This window comes from Podarcis bocagei (assembly GCF_964188305.1).
Source record: "Podarcis bocagei genome assembly, chromosome: 4".
Classification (NCBI taxonomy): domain Eukaryota; kingdom Metazoa; phylum Chordata; class Lepidosauria; order Squamata; family Lacertidae; genus Podarcis; species Podarcis bocagei.
Window position 1 is genome coordinate 60,292,096 of NC_138128.1, and position 19,254 is coordinate 60,311,349.

A 19,254-nucleotide genomic window follows, 5' to 3' on the forward strand; every position below is an offset into this window, starting at 1 on the left:
CATACAGTTATTCCCTGTTTATCAAAAGAAGCAATGTTAAACTTTAAGTGCTTCACAAATGTCCATACTTACAAAGTGTGGAATTCCATACTCAAAAGGTACAAATATAATAAAGTAAATGGACATAAATGAACAGAGTAGGAGTAGTTGAGCCATTGTAGCACGGCAATGTTAATGGATAGGGCATATAATTCGTCATATAATTAACAATGTGACCCTGAACCTTCAACAATACAGCAGCTAAATAACTTTCTCTCCCAACTGAGATAGTTGAAATATCAAGATTAGTTAAATTGTGTTCCATGATGTACTGTGCCTTCAACCAGATCTTAATAGAAGCAAGAGTAATTCAGTCTTAATAACTTCTCTGTGGTGGGAGAAGGATCAATATCTCAGCCCATTTAAAAAAATGTTGACTTCTGTCCATAAAGGATTCTATTACAACCTGGATTATACAGTTTATTCGAAATGGATTTTTGGGTGGAATGTAATTCAAATATATAAATTACAAAACCTCTCTCCCTTCATATTGCTTCCTTTGCAAGAATTGAAAATAGCAACAATTACATTAAGTCAGCTTCATAGATCATTGCTGTTCAACAAAGATTATATTTTGCTTTGCAAATTCACATTCAAAAATAAACTGCATTCTTTGTATATAGACAAAAAAAATGTATTTAGACAGATGGGAGAAATTGACAACTTAAAGGCTACTTTTTGGAGTATTTTCATATATAAAGTGTTTCATGAGAAATAATCCTGGCAGTTTTAGTTATTGGAATTGTATAATTTGGTCATCTCTGCAAAATGTATCTACAAATTAGGATCAGCTGCTATATACTATGAGACACTTCCAGACATCTACAGATATGTCATTTCTTTTAGCATCATTAAATAGCATAGTTAATGAGCAAGTTACACACTAAATAAAGCAAAGCTAAGTGGAGAAAATAGTGATTCTAGAATAATTAAAATAGCTCTATTCAGAAGATGTCCCATAGGAGGGAAAATGCAAGGGATGGAGGTCTTCCTGGATTAGGATACTTATTGTAAGTGCTTCTTGTAATTATTGTATTACAATAGAAATTGGAGCAACAATTATATTTCCGTATTCTTGGCACAAAGCTTGTTTTCAGCAATAGTTCCCCATTAAATCATTCTTTCTTAACCAGCAGGTTTTGTCTGTTGTTTGAAGGAGGAACATAGCCAGTTTGAAAACCCAAAACAGGCAATATTTCTGTAGTTTAATTTTACATACTTTGCTTTTCATCAGAACTGAAAATCAAGGACTTCTCTTTGTAATTTTGTAACCAGTCTGATTATAGATATAAGGGCTTTATAGATACACTTAGCATTGAGAGACATGTGTCTGTGCAGCATTTGAAATGAATTTCCAAAACTAACAACAGTGTTGGGATAGGAAGACCCCATTGTGCAATACATATGCCTTGAATTATAAAGTGAAGTATAAATGTGTTATATAAACAAAAGGTTAAATCTGACAGCAGGTTCAATTGTGTCTTAAATGCTACAATAAAAATTAAATTAGCATCAAACACCAGTTTCTTTGCCCTGAATTACACTGTCCTAAGTGAAATAGAAGAAAATGGAATATTTTTATGTTGTAAAAACTAGTACTTGCACTCGAGGGAAATCTATTTCTGTGTTCCTTTATATGTATTTTTCAATGCTTCTTGCAATATAACAACACCTATAATACACATTATAGAAGATCAGAAGCATAAGAGAGGGAAAGGCAATGGGTGAATTCAAAGTAGCGTTAAGGTGAATGTTCCAACAGCGCAGGCATTTCTGTGTGTGGGTGGGGACTTGTACTGGCTCCCTGTAGCACAACTCTTGAGCTTGATGCAGCCCAGTTAATGCAGTGGATGGTATTCAATTCAGTTTTAATTTAAATGGGTCTACTCTGAGTAAATGGGGACGCGGGTGGCGCTGTGGGTTAAACCACAAAGCCTAGGACTTGCCGATCGGTCCCTGCTCCTGCCAACCTAGCAGTTCAAAAGCACATCAAAGTGCAAGTAGATAAATAGGTACTGCTCCGGTGGGAAGGTAAACGGCGTTTCCGTGCGCTGCTCTGGTTTCGCCAGAAGCGGCTTAGTCATGCTGGCCACATGACCCGGAAGCTGTACCCCGGCTCCTTCAGCCAATAAAGCGAGATGAGCACCGCAACCCCACAGTCGGCCATGACTGGGCCTAATGGTCAGGGGTCCCTTTACCTTTACTCTGAGTAAACCTTAGTTGAATACCACCCTTGCCGTCAACCCTTAAGTACCTGAGTGGGAAGGAATATGTGCACCCAGTTGTTGGTATCAACATTAGACATATTTCCATAGACATCTGAAGGCAGCCCTCTATCGGGAAGTTTTTAATGTCTGATGGTTCAGTTGTGCTTTTATATTCTGTTGGAAGCCACCTAGAGCGGCTGGGAGGGAAACAGTCCGATAAGCAGAGTACAAGTAATAAGTTGCTGTTGTTGTTGTTGACATTCAGAACAGAACGGTTTGCTACTGACATTTCCCGGGAGCAAAGAGAACATATGACAGGCAAAAGTCTATCCTGTGGTTGCCATATGGACTTATTAGCTGATTTTTGCTCAGAAACCAGGCGTGCCAAAAGTCACCAACTGCTATTCAGGCAAGAACGTTAACAAGGGAAGATCAATCTGGCTCAAATTTCGTATGAATGGTTGTGCTCACCACTTGGTTCTAGCCTTGAATATCTCCCTGTGGCATCTTTTCCTTCCACTCTTCTCCCATCGGGTGCCTTGTCTTTTTTATTTGTAAGCTTGGTTGGTAGGGCAGCTCTTCTGTATTCACATGAGCTGCTTTGTGATATCATAATTGTCTGAAAAGCAAGATTAAAATGTGGGAAATAAATAAATATTACCCAGTGTAGGGTGGTCCAGATCTCCCGCTTTCTGTTTCCACATTAATTGAGGAACAGTTAGAAAACCACAACTCCCCCCTCCCTCCATGTTCTGTTGTGCTCTTAGTGAAAAAGAAAGCTAGGACAGATGAGAGACTCATGTTTGTGTGTGGGTGTGGGTGGGTGTGTGTGGGTGTGTGGGTGTGGTGCTTGCCAAAAGCAGAAAAGCTATTGGAAGAAAGTACACAATGCTAATTAGGCTTACCAGATTTGAGGGCCTGGATTATGGCAATTTTGGCCCCTCCTCCATATACTGCCCAGAGTGGCCAGGGAGGTCCGGCTAGATGGGTGAGGTATAAGTAATTATTTATTATTATTATTATTATTATTATTATTATTATTATTATTATTATTATTTTATACCTTCTTACTTTCTTCACTAATTGAAGTGCGTTCAGCATATTTATTTTGAATAGGATTGCATGGTTAGCCTTAAGGTGAGCATTTACCCTGCTTTTGTTTGCAGGGATATTAGATAATGTTGCCTATTTACTGAATGGTCATTCTAATTTGTTTTCAGGGAGGTAAGATGACCTTGCTTCAAGCAAATGTTATCTCACACTTTCCAGTGCATTTTCACATCACCTTCCTTATTGTAAAAAAAATCTGTTCTTTTGGGGGGAGGATCTGGTATTGTTGCACCAAATCAGCTTTACTTGAGAGAAAGTATGGAAGTGCCTTCATTTGCCTCATCCCTGGACTCTTTTGATGCAATCAGTTTTTTTAAAATAAAAAACAACTGTGTCGTAATGAACTCATTACCATCTCTACATGTTATCCTTTTACCCATTTTATAGAAGTCAGGTTTTCTAAAAAAATGTTTTTTTTTATTCTCCATTTCTACAGAACTATAACAGTTAGCTAATGGGATTAACCTATTCATCTCTCTAGCTCTTAACCATGCTAATTAATAAGATTTTTTTAATGTAATTGTCTCTCTCTGCAATGATTCATCTTCTTTATTTGCTTATCAGCATAATCGTAGTAATTCCCATAGAGAAATACTGTGCAATTACAAAAGAGAGGATTAGGATCTCTTGATAAATGCTGAAGGTATTGGCAGATGAAGGAGAGGGTTTGTGTTTACACACATTAATCTTAAATAATTAGCCATTTAAAGAGAAAAGAAGTCACAAATGTACATGAGAGATAAGTCCATTTAAGTATCTTTCTTTAGTATTGATACACTTGAAGAACTCCATACAGTCTAAGCTTCCATTCATATAGAAAGTTTGCATATTATTTTCCCTCAGGCCCCATATTAATCTCTTGGTTGTTGCCCTTCTTCATCATAATTTAAATTGCTAAACAAACAGAATTAGGCTAGCATATGCATATGATCAAAGCTGTTAACCAGAAACAGAAATAAATGTTGATAATTAGTCATTGAGGCCATGAGTTTGCAAATCACAACTGTAGCCATAACTTCCGAGTGTAGTCAGTAGCAAACAATTCCACTGTCATGAGGTTGTACCTTAAAAGAGTAGTTTTAGAAAATGCTGTAGTTGTATCAGCTATTTGGTTGTTTTAAGTGTAATGAGGCACCGAGCACAGGAAGAAACTAGTGTGTTTTGGTTTCATCTCATATGTGTGGATCAATATGTTTGCTATGCATGACATTACAATGATTGTGAGTTTTATAAATCCTGTGACCTTGCATAGAAATATATCATGAAAAATGATAGACATCTCAAAGGATACTTCTTATAAGAATCATTTTATTGCCCTTATTTGACAGTGAGATTATGTGAGCCCTTATTGTTTTGGTAATTTTATGGTAACACTTTGTAGTGAAGGTAGAAAGTACTTTTTTGAATTTTATGCTGTATCTAATTAGGAACAAAATATGCATGCTTTTGGATTGATTTGTCTGGATCTAATGGAGCTTTTGCATGAGCTGAAGTCACTTCCAGTTGTGTGAGGAAGGAAAGTTTTGGATGTTCTCAGACCAGGCATCCCCAAACTCGGCCCTCCAGATTTTTGGGACTACAATTCCCATCATCCCTGACCACTTGTCCTGTTAGCTAGGGATGATGGGAGTTGTAGCCCCAAAACATCTGGAGGGCCAAGTTTCGGGTGCCGGTCTCAGACTCTCTTTTGCATATGTACCTTCCTGCATAGCAAATGCTGTTCTGGAGAGCCTTCTGAACTCCAGGATTCTCTTTTGAGTTTATAGGATCCAATGGTTTCATGGGAGAATGAGTTTTGGGTTATATTAAGGAATTTCTTTAAAATATTCGGACTTGTACGTTTTGCAACATGCCTACAGGAGTTTCTGGAGTCCAGCTGCGTCTTGCGTTGCATATTTACTTATTTAACTGATTGTCTTTCTTCTTTTACAGGGAAACTTTGTTGCAAGCATGACAGCTATTTTAAGACAAATGGAAGACTATCATTATGCCCATTTAATCAAGACCTTTGGGAAGATGAGATCGGATGTTGTTGTAAGTTCAGCCTGAAACTTTGTTTCCCCCTTCTTCCTGCATTGATGTTTTTTTTTTGTTGCTATTTGACAAAGAAAGTTATAAAGCTTATATAAAAAAATTATGGGTGCCTCATGACCTGACATAAAAATCGATGAAGCATTGCTTACCTCCTGAGTGAAGAGCAAATATTGTTTCATTGCCTTGATATTAAATGATGAAACAACTGGTACTCAAGGAAAATCAGAATTTGAAAACATGGCTTAAGGAATTGGTGTTGTGGTGGGAAAACAAGATTTTATTCAGCTGAATCCTAGACCTAACCTTAAACCAACCTATAAGCTTCAGTAGTTATTCTCGGGGTATTCCCTTGAACTTTCTCTTCTAATGTTTTTCAAGTGGAATCATCCTACCTTGTTTTAAGTTGCTATTATATGCCAGATTTATTTACTTTGTTTAGTTAAATTCGTTTTGATTTGTGCATCTGCCATTTTAAGCAATATAGCTGCATATGCTAGGTTTAAATATATGTTTTATTGTTAATGCCCGTAATGAGTGAAACTCTTCAAGGTTCTTTATAATCTTTCTTTCTGAGTGCATAGTACAACTTAATTAGAGCATAATAGAAGGGAATTTATAGCTAAGTAGATACCTCTCTAATGACCTGGAACTATCATTGCCATATGGCAAATGCATGCTGCAAAGTAACAACCAAACTTGTTGGCTGAGATCCATTAATTAGCAGATGACCTGAAGTCTGATCAACTGTGTTAGATTACAAATTCTGTTACCTAGGGGAGTTGGATTCTGTGGTACAGCATTTTAAAGAGTTTGAGTGAGAATTGAATCTTCTGACAACATTGTGGAGGCAAAGAACAGACATAAGATTTCTCAGTTTATTGCAGATGTGATTCAGATATTCTCCAATTGTATCCATTTGCTTGAGCATATATGTAATAGGAGAAGAATAAAGAACCATTTTCTTAGCATAATCCTGCAGTTAAATCAATTAAACCATGGTGGTTTCTTTCTGTGTTAATGAACTATAGTTAGCTATCATTTCTGTAGTGGTGCCTTTTTGGGCTGGCTATTTCAGCTACAGCAAATCAGACTTAGTGCCATTTTAATAATATTTTGTAAGCATGTGTCAGTAGTAAGTGTTTTTGAATAATAGGGCTAATTCTGCAAAGACAGCTTCATATTCAACCTGTGAATGTAAACACACACGTTTACCTATATTATCAAACCCATGCAAAAAGTAAAAAAACAGTCTAGAATCCAACTAGGCTTCAAATTATATTTCTGAGGGTTCAAATATTTGTTTATATTGTTTTTCCCCAAGGTAAAAAAACATTACCTAAGCTTTGGAAATAAATCAACTGTCTAAATTTAGTGTGTGTGTTTTTAATGACAGTGAAAGTAGTTTGTCCTTACCATTCTATGTAAGCAGCTTACAATCAAGAGAAATATTTTTTGTTAAATGAATAAGTTAATTAAAATATTTATTTTAAAGATTCATTCCTTGCCTTTCCACCAGTCATATCTCCATGTGGCTTACGTAGAAATTATCAGTGAAAGCAGTACCATAACTATATGCTGCCAAGGGCTTGAGAGAACAAAACCTTGTGCACCTGGTATCTAAAAGATAGCTGGAAAAACTTAGGAAGGACCTAAGAGAAGGCCTTCGAAGCCACTGAACTAGCCTCTGAAGATAGGGTCTCTGAACTAGGATCTCACCGGAAGTTCCTAGCAAATGAGCAGCTTTGTGTGACAGTAAGAACTTCAGAATGCTAGTCCAGGCTGTTTATGACTTATAGATGAAAGCCAGCACTTCACTGTGCTGAGAAACAAAATGGCAACTATTGAAGAGCTTTGAGTACTGATACGAAAAACAAGTTATCTTCTTTCGAATGGAAAAAAAATTATTTTTCAAAACAGTTGTTACAACCATTGCTTCAGTTAGAGTGGTGCACTGTTGCTTTGACACTGCTCATGGCCTCTATCCCTTTGTACCTCCTGGACACATGAAAAAGAAAGTGATTATTTTATTTATGAATGCTTATTTCACAATACAGTGCTAGCTTCCTTTTATTTCAGGATTATCTGAGTGCACCAATTTCTTGAAAATTTTGGTTGCCTTTTTTTGCATTTTGGTTGCCACTTTTTTTTGCATTTTTCCAAGCTCTACAATTCTTTTGAGATATGAGGCAACCTGAACTGTATATTCTTTCTCCTGCCATTTCCTTAGATCAGGCCAGGGTAGCCAACATGCTGCATTTCAGATGTTGTTGGACTCTGACTGCCATCAGCCTGGGCTAGTATGGACAACGGTCAGGAATGTGGTAGTTGCAGTCCACAACGATTAGGGGGTCCCAGATTGGTACCCCTGATTTTGGCAATAATTGTGAGACTTTTACAGCCCACTTCTAAGCATATTTACATTAAGTCCTCTTGGATTCAGTGAGATTTATGCCCTCTGATTATACTTAGGATTTTCAGCTTTAGTTGCTCACATGAATTGTTATAGGAACATATTCTGCCGTTTCTGAGCCTGAAAAGAATTTGCTATGTAGATCCTATTCAGTCAGGGTCAAGCTTGTACTTTCATTTTAAGAGTTTAATTGCCCATTGTGTCTGTTTAAGTATTGCTTTGGAAGTCTGTTACCCTGACCCCAATACTATTGGGAAATGTGGAAATTACTTTCATTGCTGCTTTCTGCTATAAAGCAGTTGATCTTTTGGCTTCATTTGGCCTCTTTTTCTTTCGTTTTGTAAACTCCATTTTATCCTGAAGACTACCACTAGTGGCGTAAATGGAGCTAAATTCTTTCTGCAGCCTAGCACATATGTTTGCTCTTTCTCAAGTTAATGACCACTCCTGGGGGAAAATACCTACAGTGCACCTGACAGTTTCAACAACTGTTGGCCAATGGCTAGTGTTCCTTCTTTGGGACAGGCTGTGAATGACTAATGGGCAGCCAGCTGTAAATCCTCATGGCCAAAACTGATTTTGTAAACCCATTTCTATCAGGTTTGGGGCCTGCTTTTGATACAGAAACTGCCTTGGTCTTACCATGGGATAACTTCTGCTGAGACAGCGGCAGGCAAAGTGTCATCCTTTTAACTTTCCTGGATCCCTCTGTAGTTTTCAGTATCATCACTAGACCCAGGGGCTGCTTCAGCCTCCCCTGACCAAACTGGTAGTGGAGCGGCTGTAAGTGATGGTGCAGCTGAAGGCAACGAGGTAATCCCCGCATCTGGAGCCAGGGTAGGCTCAGGCCCCTGACTCGGCCCAGCTGGTGTTTGTTGCAGGGGAACCTGTATAGACTGATCAGGCCCCAGACTTGGTTCAGATGATGCCTGAGGCAAAGGATCCGGTGCAGATTGCGTCTCCTCTGGTTCCGAGCCCGAGTCCCAGGCCATCACACACTGATTCCAGGAAGCAGTTGCATCAAAAAGTGGCCTTCTCACCAAACCCAGCTGACATGCTTAGTCCAGATAAGGTAGAATGATTATTAACACATAGTTTGTCAGTTCATGTGAGGGGAGTCCAACCTGTCCTGGATGGGATGGCAATTCCCCCAAAGAACGAGGTTCAGGCTTGACTGCTCTTCTTTGATCCATTTTTGTCCATAGAGGCACAGAGAAACCCCTGCTGTGCTTGACCTCCACACCCATTTAAATGAGTATTTGGTGTCCAGGCCTTTTACATCCCTGGAGCTTTTTAAATCTGTTTTAGACATTGTTTTATTTTTCCACTGTTTGTGTTTTGCGGCATCATGTTTTAATATATTGTTCATGTTATTATAATTGGGTTTTTAACTTGATTTGTTTTTATCCTGTAATGTTGCCCTGAGAGCCTTTCTTATAGGCCAGCCTGTAGATAACAATAAGTAAATAAACAAAACACTTTAAGCTGGAAAAGCCCATGTTACATGGTGTGTAAAACATTTGAGAGCCTGATGGAAGGGTGAGGGGGAGTATATTCTTTCCTGTTGCACAAAACTGTAAATTGATAGGCAGGATGGAGTAATAGTTTATAATATTAATCATGCTGCTTTTCTGTGTCACAGCATCAACAAACTCCATTAAAAGAGGAGTAGCTGAATGCCTTTCCAAATATGCTCTGAACCTCACTCTTTTTTTTTACACTCTCTCTAATATATTGTCATTCTGCACTGACTGTGCTGTAACATTATTACTGGTATAATTAGGGTATTAGATCAGGTGTTATAATTATAATGCTGTTTTGGTTTCTTTGGGAGCTATCTTGAGTAGCTGTGGATGAGGCAAGGTGTAAATTTTTAAATAAATAAAAAGGACATGCTGAAGCAGGCAAGGCTCATCTACCTTGTATGCTGTGCAGTCTTTGTTATTCCTGCCTGGCAGGCATTTGATCTGCCAGATGGAGGGATTTTAATGGAATTACCCCTTTTCTATTCAGCTGTTTCTAATCTGCTGTATCTGTCGTTGGTGTTACTATTTTGTTGTGAGAGTGGTATTTTTAAAAGTTGCATGCATTGTATGCAGCTTAAGATTGGGACGCGGGTGGTGCTGTGGGTTAAACCACAGAGCCTAGGACTTGCCAATCAGAAGGTCGGCGGTTCGAATCCCCACAACGGGGTGAGCTCCCGTTGCTCCCTGCTCCTGTCAACCTAGCAGTTCGAAAGCACGTCAAAGGTCAAAGTGCAAATAGATAAATACGTACCGCTCCGGCGGGAAGGTAAACGGCGTTTCCATGCGCTGCTCTGGTTCGCCAGAAGCGGCTTAGTCATGCTGGCCACATGACCCGGAAGCTGTACTCCGGGTTCCTCGGCCAATAAAGCGAGATGAGCGCTGCAACCCCAGAGTCGGCCACGACTGGCCCTAATGGTCAGGGGTCCCTTTACCTTTATGCAGCTTAAAGATGATCCTGCTGGACCAGGCCCATCCAGCCCAGCATCCTCTTCTCACATGTCTGTGGGAAGCTCACAAGCAGGACATGGGCACAGCAGCACTATGCCCACCTGCGATTCCCAACAACTGGTATTCAGAGGCAAATTGTGCAGGCAGCACATAGTCATTGCGGCCATTGATAGCCTTGTCCTCTGCGAATTTCTCTAATCCTCTTTTATAGCCATCCAAGTTGGTGGCCCTCAATGCTTCCTGAAGGAACAAGTTCCATAGTTTAACTAGGCGCTGCGCAAAGAATTGCTTTCTTTTATCTACCCTGAATCTCCCAATGTTCCCAAACATCCAAGCTTTTTTAAAACAAAAACAAAACTTGCTTTTGCCAATCTGAGCACTTGGTCTTCTTTGGAAATCCTCTCAAAAGAAAATGATAAATAAATATGTCAGAATAGTTAAACTAAATGAGAGTTATTTTTTTCACCCTAGCATACTCCAGTCAGTATTTTCCCTCTTTTGTGGGCAGTGAGAAAAGATGGAAGACTAAATGTTCACCTTTTCCCTCCTGACGCAGCCTGGCTGGATTTCCCTTGGGAGAAAGTAGACAGGAAATTAAAAACCAGCAGTAGTACCAGTGAAAGTAGCACCCTGCCTTCATTTAAATTATTTACCCCAGATGGGTGGTGTATAAATAATAACATTATTAAAATTATTTTTTATTATTTCCCCATCCTTTTGGTTATTTCAAGAATTGAGGGAAGGCAGAAAGGTGATTGACATCTGTGCCCAGTGAGCTTCACAGGGCAGGTGCAGTGGGAGAACAGGTACCAGCATTCCTATTCTGAAAATAAGGAAAACATAATTATATAAATATATAAGCAATTTTATCCTGCTTATGAGCTAAAAAGGCTCCCACTGTGGCTTATGTAAGATAAATAAAAACAAGACAGGACTGCCTATTGGCTTACAGCCGAAGAGACATGGCACAAAAGGAAAAGGGAATGAGGAAGGAAGAAAAAAACAGCAAACCCAGGCACCACTTCCTTTAAAGTATATACCGGTAATTTTTTCCAATTACCAGTTATAATGGAACCTGTTAGGGAGAATGCAGGAGCTCTGTCTGATGCATCCTGATGGAATGAAAGTGCTATTAAACTTGTTTTTTCTGATTATAATCTGAGAGCATTTAAGCATAAATGCAAACAGATTAAGCTTGTGTCACTGAATCAGCAAATCAATACAAAAATCTGTTCCTTCAACTTCATGATTAGTAAAATATTCAAGTTAATCTGCAAAGTATATGGAAATACATCTTGCACGCAGCAGAAAAAAAATATGAAAATCCAACAGCAGAAGTACTCTGTACAACTAATAAAGTATGAAATGAAATCTACTTTAAGAGAGCATGCATCTGCAACCATAAAATATTCAGAGTTAACTATGTAGGTCCAGATCTGCCCCCATTCACATAAGCATAAATCCTACTGAAGTCTCGATTATTAAGTTATGAAGCAAGGTAGCAAGGAAGCAAACCGTTTTATTCAGAAGAAAAACATGCATCTAAATGAAAGCAAGACTCTATGATAATTCAGTCAGCAAACTATTTAGGCTGATCTAGAAAAGGAAATGTTAAGCTTTTACCAAGATACAGGGGAGGAAGAGTAGTACAGTATGCAGTTTGATCATTTAAAGTGAGGACACATTTACTGAGCTTGTTAAGTATGTGCCTAGAATAAAACATTTCCCTTATGTAACGCAAACAACACATGTTAACCACTGTCAATCACAAATTCTAAGTCTGCAATGCAAGGTCATTCTATTCTTGTCAAAATACTGTTTTTCATCAATGTCTTGGGTGTGAGTCATGACAGTGGTAACTGCACAATAGTCACTCTTTGAATTTAGGGATTTGATTCAAAATCAATGTATATGTGTGTGTGGTCCCGCCCCCTCTGCCCCCATCTACTGAAACTTTTGGCCTCTTATATGTATGACAAACTCCTGTTGGGTCAGAAGCTAATATGTTGCAACATAACATTAAAAATCTTGGCAAATTAAAATGAATCCGTTACATCAGCTGCACTTTAGCTCTTCATATTTTCCACCATTCCTTAAATATTAATCCAAGGCATCCATTACACATTGCATGGTTGTATTTTTTTCTTTTCAGTCTATATCGCTTTTGTTGTTGTGATTTTGCAATAAATTCCTGCGATACAACTTTGCTGCACAACAGTCTGCTCTTGGTACGGCATTGGCCAGAGCTGGTTAGTTCTGCTGTATTTGTCCGGCAAGAAGTAATTCTGTAATCTGGTCATCAATCCAGCAAATTAATTATGTTCAGCAGTATCATATTGTGTAATCAAGTAATTAATTATTGTTTATTACAGTAACTCATATATCACAGTAATTTATTGCATTGGTTAGAGCTGGTTAGTTTTGCCATATTTGTCCTTAATTTTTGAAATCTGGTCATTAATCTAGTGACTTTTTCTTCAGCCAGCTTCCATCAAACACACACACACACACATTCTTCATATGTTTTCCTTATTATTTCAGGACTTCTTGATGGAGACATTTATCATGTTCAAGAATCTCATTGGGAAGAACGTCTATCCCTCTGACTGGGTTATCATGAACATGATGCAGAATAAGTAAGTACAAATGAAATTCACTGAACATTGCCTGAAATTACTATTTCAATACTGATGTGTGTTGATGTGCAGTGTTTGTATCTGCCTGCTCTCAGTCTATTAAGCTTCATTTTCCCTTTTCCAATGTGTATTTTTCATTTTGTTTAATGTTTTCTCAACAAACCATTGATTCTCTGTTGTGCCACAAGTCAAGGGAGCGAACATTCAGGTACAGGTCTGTGGCGATCACACGGGTCCCCGGATGTTTGACGGTCTATTGATCCCAGACAGTTGTTAAAATCAAACCAAATAAACAAGTTTATTTTATAAGCATTAACAAGTTTATGGTTTCTCAGATAATTTTCTTGTCAGTTTCTTAACCTTACTTTCTTTACCTGCCTATACCTTCCTAATGCCTTCTGACTGATTATCTCAACTGTTTGACTGACTCCTCTTAACCGATTCTCTCACTCTCTCACATCAGACTAGCCCAACCCACAGACTTATCCTCTCTCTCTTTTCTCTAACCCCAGACTGACTTCTTAACAACTCTAACTCTAACTCCTCCCCTTGGGTTCCTATAGGTTAGTCATTTTACAATTAGTTAACCCTATCCTTATGAACCCAGTATGATGTCACACAGCTAGGAGGGCAAACGCCACAAGGTCCTTGTGTGTTTTCTCTTTAAACCATGAAACCTGTTTCTTGTAAAATGGATTTATTTGTACTGTTGCAATAAATTTAGTGGGGATGTCTGTTTAGAATTCCATTACCCTCACCTGTTTTAGCCAGCCAGTCAAAGTCATTTATAGGAGCCCACCAGTGAAAGGTGAGTGCAGGGTCGGGACCAAAGGTGAACAAACTTTTCCAGAAGGAGCATAGTGTCCCGTCCCCCCACCAGACATACTACCATTCCCCTAATACCCTTGACCACCACTGGATTTAATCAGATCTCCCCTAGTGCTACTGAACTGTTTGTGTTTTCTAAGTGCCGTTTAACCTTCATTCTAAATGAGTACATGAAAACCTCTTATTAAAGCCTATTGAGTGCTTCTTTTGTTACTAGCTACCTGGAAAAGTTCTTGAACGGGGGCTTAAAAATATGATGGGAAGATTATCCCCCCCTTGCCCTCTGCTCTTCTCACTTCCACATTTTTTGCAGGTTCTCAAGCCAAACTGCCTGAGTGGTGTATTCAACACACAATAGGTGCTTGTATCAAAGTTTTGCTTTTGGAGTGCCTTCCTCAGATATAAGATTATTGCACTTGAAATCCTTTTTATGTGTGTTTTTATTTCTGCCATAGAGTTCAGCTGCAGCTGTGCCAAAATATTTAAACTATGGTGCCTTGGCAGAGAAGATACAAAAGCTTCTCTCAAATTAAGTTTATTGTGCCATAGAACTTAATTAAAATGAAAGCAGGCATATTTGAATTCTATGTTCACTTGTTATTGACAGACATCTTTAAAAAAATATGTGTACATTTGGAGGTTTGGCCAAAAGCTTGTGTATGGTAGTGTACTTTTGAGTAGCTATTTCATTTGCATGTTGCCATGCATGGGATTATACTTTTTAGGATTTTAATGTGGAGGCTCTTCAGAGTTCTGTTTGCTTTAGCATTTTTACTGCATTTATACATGTAAGTGGCTGAGAAAGCTTTGACAGAATTTACATTTGTTATCCCACAGCAGTTTATGAAGATGTTAGCCTATCACCTGTCCATTTTTTCTTTTGAGGGAGACTCTGGGCAGCGTTGTCACATTAGTCATGAAAGAGAAGGCTGTGGTTTAAAGAGGAAGAAAGTGAGCAAAACTCCAGAGGGAGCATGAGTTCCACCTGACACAGTTGTGCATGTTCCAGTTGTCATTTGAAGATTGTTTTCTTGGCACAAGACAAGGGTGCGACTCCCAAGAGTGTATTTGTGTCTTTCAAAGGCAGTGAGAAACAGCTCTGAGGCTAGACTGGACAGGAGTTCTTGTCAATGCCTTGTTGTACTCATGTAGAAAGCTGATGAGGAATACAACATGTCCCCCCCCCCCCAAATGCCATTAACGATAAATCTTAGTTGCCCACAGTAACTGTCATCTGCTTGGCCACAAGGAAAATGAATCCCCCCCCCTTTGTACATATTAGTGTGTGCTCTGTGATGCTAGTAGGAAAACTGTGTAGCCAGGAAGTTGCCATTTAAAAATCAAGCATTTTTAATTGTTGATCCATGTTTCAGGAAGTTAGCAACATTTTTACTAATTGAGGGAAATTAGGTGGTTGGTTTTTTTTATTGGAGCAAGACATTCTGATTTAATAACATTTAATGAAGGATTTCAACAACGCTAATGAGGAAATCAAGGGCAGCGAGAATACTCCAAGTCAGAATGCTTAGTTAGTAGATTGCTGGTACTGAATATAGATAAATACAACACCGCATAACATTGAAAGATGTATATGAATGCATGGTAGCTTTGTTCAGGTAGAAGGACCCCAAGACAAAAGTCAGTTGGGTGAGTTCTTAATTAAAATGTTTGGGAGCATCATTGGGCAACTTACTTCATATGCTGTATCATTCTGTATAAAATGCTACCTTTGTCCCCTTTAATCATATTAATCACTAACTCTTAGCAGAAGCATCTCTACAAATAATATGTCCACCAAATAACTGTTGTTGTTTGCCCCTTCCATTACCTGCTTAATGACAAAGCAAAAATATAAAAACATTATTCAGTCATAGCTTAAAACTTTTGTTCCACTGTGAAATGTCAGTATTTACATTCATTTTTAAATGTGCATTGAAACTGAAAGAGTTTCATGTTGTCAGAAGTAAATGGGGCTCTAATCCATTTAAGGGGGGGGTCACATTTCATTTTCTTTTTGTTTATGAGACTTTCACAGACATATACTACTTCTCTCTTTAAAACAGAATACAATATATCCACAGTGCTTGACATATCAGTGCTCAATAAGTATTTATAGAATATAGTATAATCTTTGAAATGTATGAAGTCACTGAAACGGGAAGTGCTGCTTAATGACTTAAAACTACAGGGTGGAATTCACTGTCTCACTAATACGTTTGTTCTGCCAGAGCAAAAATTGCTGCTTGCTAGACAGAATGATACCTCCTGTCCTCCTCCTCCCTGCCATGTGCTGTTTGGAGGATTCTTCTGACCTTCTAGATTGGATTTCAGGGAGGCATGGGCATGCATCAGGGGAGGAAGCCCTGTTGTGCTAGCTGAAAACTCTGTGCTGCTTGTGTACCATGTTAGTAAAATCTGGCCAATAGGTTTTTTGGAGTGGCGGGCTCATGCGTGACCATGTATATGTGCAGCACCGGGAAATAATTAAACAATTCAATTCAAACCTGGAAATGGCGGGAGAGAGCTGGAGAGTCCTCAGGGCTCAGAAGAGCCCAAAGAGGATGTTGGTGATAATGGAAGGCCCCCCCCCCCCCAAAGACCAGAGGCACACAAGGGCTTAGTTTACGCTGCTCAGCCGCCTCACCTAACAGCTGAAGTGTGGGGTAGCACAGCAGAAGCCACTTTCCCACATGTCCTTTAGGCTCCTGATGGCCTCAGAGCTTCAATTCTAGTTGTGGATATTTTTGGAACAGTCATTTTGGTATGGATTGAAGAAAGAGAGGGCATTTAACGGGTGCTCCCCACTTTATGCAATTTCCTTTATGTGTGGGGGGGCTCCCCAAAACATAACCCCTTCTTAAGTAGGGAGTCACTTGTATACAGAATTCAGAACAAGCGTGCCGTACAATGTAGCCCCTCTTCCCCTTATCAGTACTTTGTTAGTGACCCGCAGATTTTAAGCATTATATGCTTTTCAAATTCTCAAAGTAATTCCCAACCACCACAGCGATAAGTAAGCATCTTCTGTATATCTTCTGTGCCCCTTACAACACTAATTCTTTGCTTTTATATATTAAGTTTTGATGGCACATCATATTCATGTAAGTGTGCATAGGACTTCAGCCTTCAGACTCTGCTTTCTCTGTACATGACTTCCGTATGCACAGTGCTTGCAAAATTGAATTAACATCAGCTGGCTTAAAAAATTTATTCATCAAGGAATTACGTTAGAGGATGTAATTGATTTCCACTAGATTTTTGTCCTGGTTGATTGCTACCAATATGCTCTAGAAATGTTTATTTGGTGGTGGTTGACCGAATAAAGCAAAACATTTATCATCATGATTAAAAGGAACAGTCTCTGCCAATGCATTCTTGGATGAAGTTCTCTGCATAATTGTCCAGAACATTTTGTCTTGAGTCATCACGCACTCCCAAATTTCCTATTGGTGTTCTCCTGCCTGTTAAATTCCTCCTCCTCCTCCTCCTCCTCCTCCTCCTCCTCTTCTTCTTCTTCATTTTAGTATTCAGTTAAAAGATTTTACAGATACAATCAAAATAGATCAACAATGCTTGAACAGAACTTTCACACACACACCAACCATCCAGGAAAGATTTGGGGACACTGCTGGGGATATATATGGAGAAGAGAGGGGACAGATTTTGTTGCTCAATCAGTTATCATTTTGTTTGTGCAATGATTCAACCCGTAGGGTCTGTTGTCTTCACATCAACATCAAACAAGAGCAGCTTCATCCATGTGCAACAGCATTATTTAGAAACATTGTCACAATCTATTTAATGCTGAAGTAAAAAGTATATAGTCTATTGTACAATTCCTGTTTTGATTTCTGTCACCTAGTGTGTTTCTATTGATGAATAAGTCAAAGCCAAATTACAATGGCTTTTAACGTGATGGAATATTTGTAGACTGTGTTTGCTGTACATTATGTATAACATAATTTTTCTGTCAATAAATAAGAGCCCTTTGAGAAATAGTTATTTACCTTTTCAAGCTAGGTTCCAGTTCCTATCCATTTTAAGAAATAAAAATACTGCTTTGTCAGTTGCAATTGAGTTCCCCCTGCCAACCTCTTTCTTCCTCCTCTCGATTAAGTTGGTGAGTTGGCCAAGATTGGTTCCGTCGTGACTGAGAGCTGACACAGCAATACAAATTAATCTGGGGAGAAGGTTACAAATTCTTCAGTATCATATAATGTTTACTGCATCCTGGAAGGCTTATAAATCATTAAGCATAATATACCAAATTCAAAAATGTCAACATTAAAAAAAAATACAAAAATGATGGCAGCAACATATAAATGTAAATATAAAGTAAATGTAAAGTGGTATGTAAAAAAAACTCATAAAAAGGGCAGAACGGGGGTGGGGCATGCTTATACGCTCTCTGCCGATGCATGGAGGCCAGAAACTGAACTCCCACGCGAAATGGTTATTGATTTTATTGTTGTTTTGAGTGGCAAATCTCTGTTCAACATCACATTTCATTCTAGTTTTGATGTCAAGAGTATAGTATAGACTACTCTGTTGCTACAAACAGCAGAAAGATGCAGGAATGTGTGTGCTCTGCTCTTAAATATGCACCCAAATGTCATAAACCCATTTATTAAAAAGATGCTTCCCTGGAGCTTATTTTTAGGATTTTCATATCATTCTCACTGTTAATTAAACATGTCCCCAACATGTGGGTGTGCTGGAAACTTAAATGCATGATACACAAGATTTAATTTGCAGGACTTGAAGAACTATTGCTTATCAGCTCCTATGAGCAGCTCCTGTCAGATTGTAGCACATGGATGCTTGCTTCTGCTGATGAGAAATATCAATGGAAATTTCATTCCAGTGAAAATAGCAGTGACAGAGAAAGGGTTCTTGACAAAACTGCAGCAAGGGATGAAAGGGTTAACTTAATTTTAAGCAAACACACACACACACACACACACACACACACACACACACACACACTGTTTTAATTTTATTAAGTGTGCACATTAAATGCAAAGACACATTTAATGCCATGTCTAGTTTGACCCTAAATTGTAGGTCAGAGCAAGTAGGAAATGATGGGGCAACCGCCATAGGATTTAAGGATGAAGCGCAGTATTCAAATTTACTAAATAAATAAAAAAACTCAACGATTTGAAATTCTGCCGTTGTCATATTTTAAACCTAATGATTTATGCCAAGCTTGATCCACTGCTCCGATACACTCTCCTCGACCAAATTTTCTATCACTTAATTAGCCAGGAGATGAAAATAACTAAATCCTGCATATCTAGCCAGGGTTGTCTCAGATCCTCTGCCTTCTATCTGCTGCCTATACTTGTTCCATCCTCAGGCTGTTGTCCAATATTGTGGTGTAGTGAGATGTCCCATTCTGCTAACCCATCTTGACCTTCTTCCAAGCTCCTCTTTAAATTCCAGATGGTGAAAAGAATTCTGTTGTTAATACCTTGTATATGGGAAGCTGGGCAAGCGTTTAGTGACCTCAGGAT

General features: G+C 38.7%; 1 protein-coding gene across 2 annotated transcripts in view; it reads left to right on the forward strand.

The window, feature by feature from the left end:
- DOCK1 (dedicator of cytokinesis 1) overlaps nucleotides 1–19,254 on the forward strand; it is a 352,450-nt gene that overhangs the window by 207,201 nt on the left and 125,995 nt on the right. For both annotated transcript variants that reach the window (XM_081192827.1, XM_081192828.1), the window contains exons 28-29: nucleotides 5,289–5,390; nucleotides 12,816–12,910. In XM_081192827.1, the coding sequence (XP_081048953.1) occupies nucleotides 5,289–5,390; nucleotides 12,816–12,910 (197 nt within the window). The remainder of the gene's footprint in view (nucleotides 1–5,288; nucleotides 5,391–12,815; nucleotides 12,911–19,254) is intronic.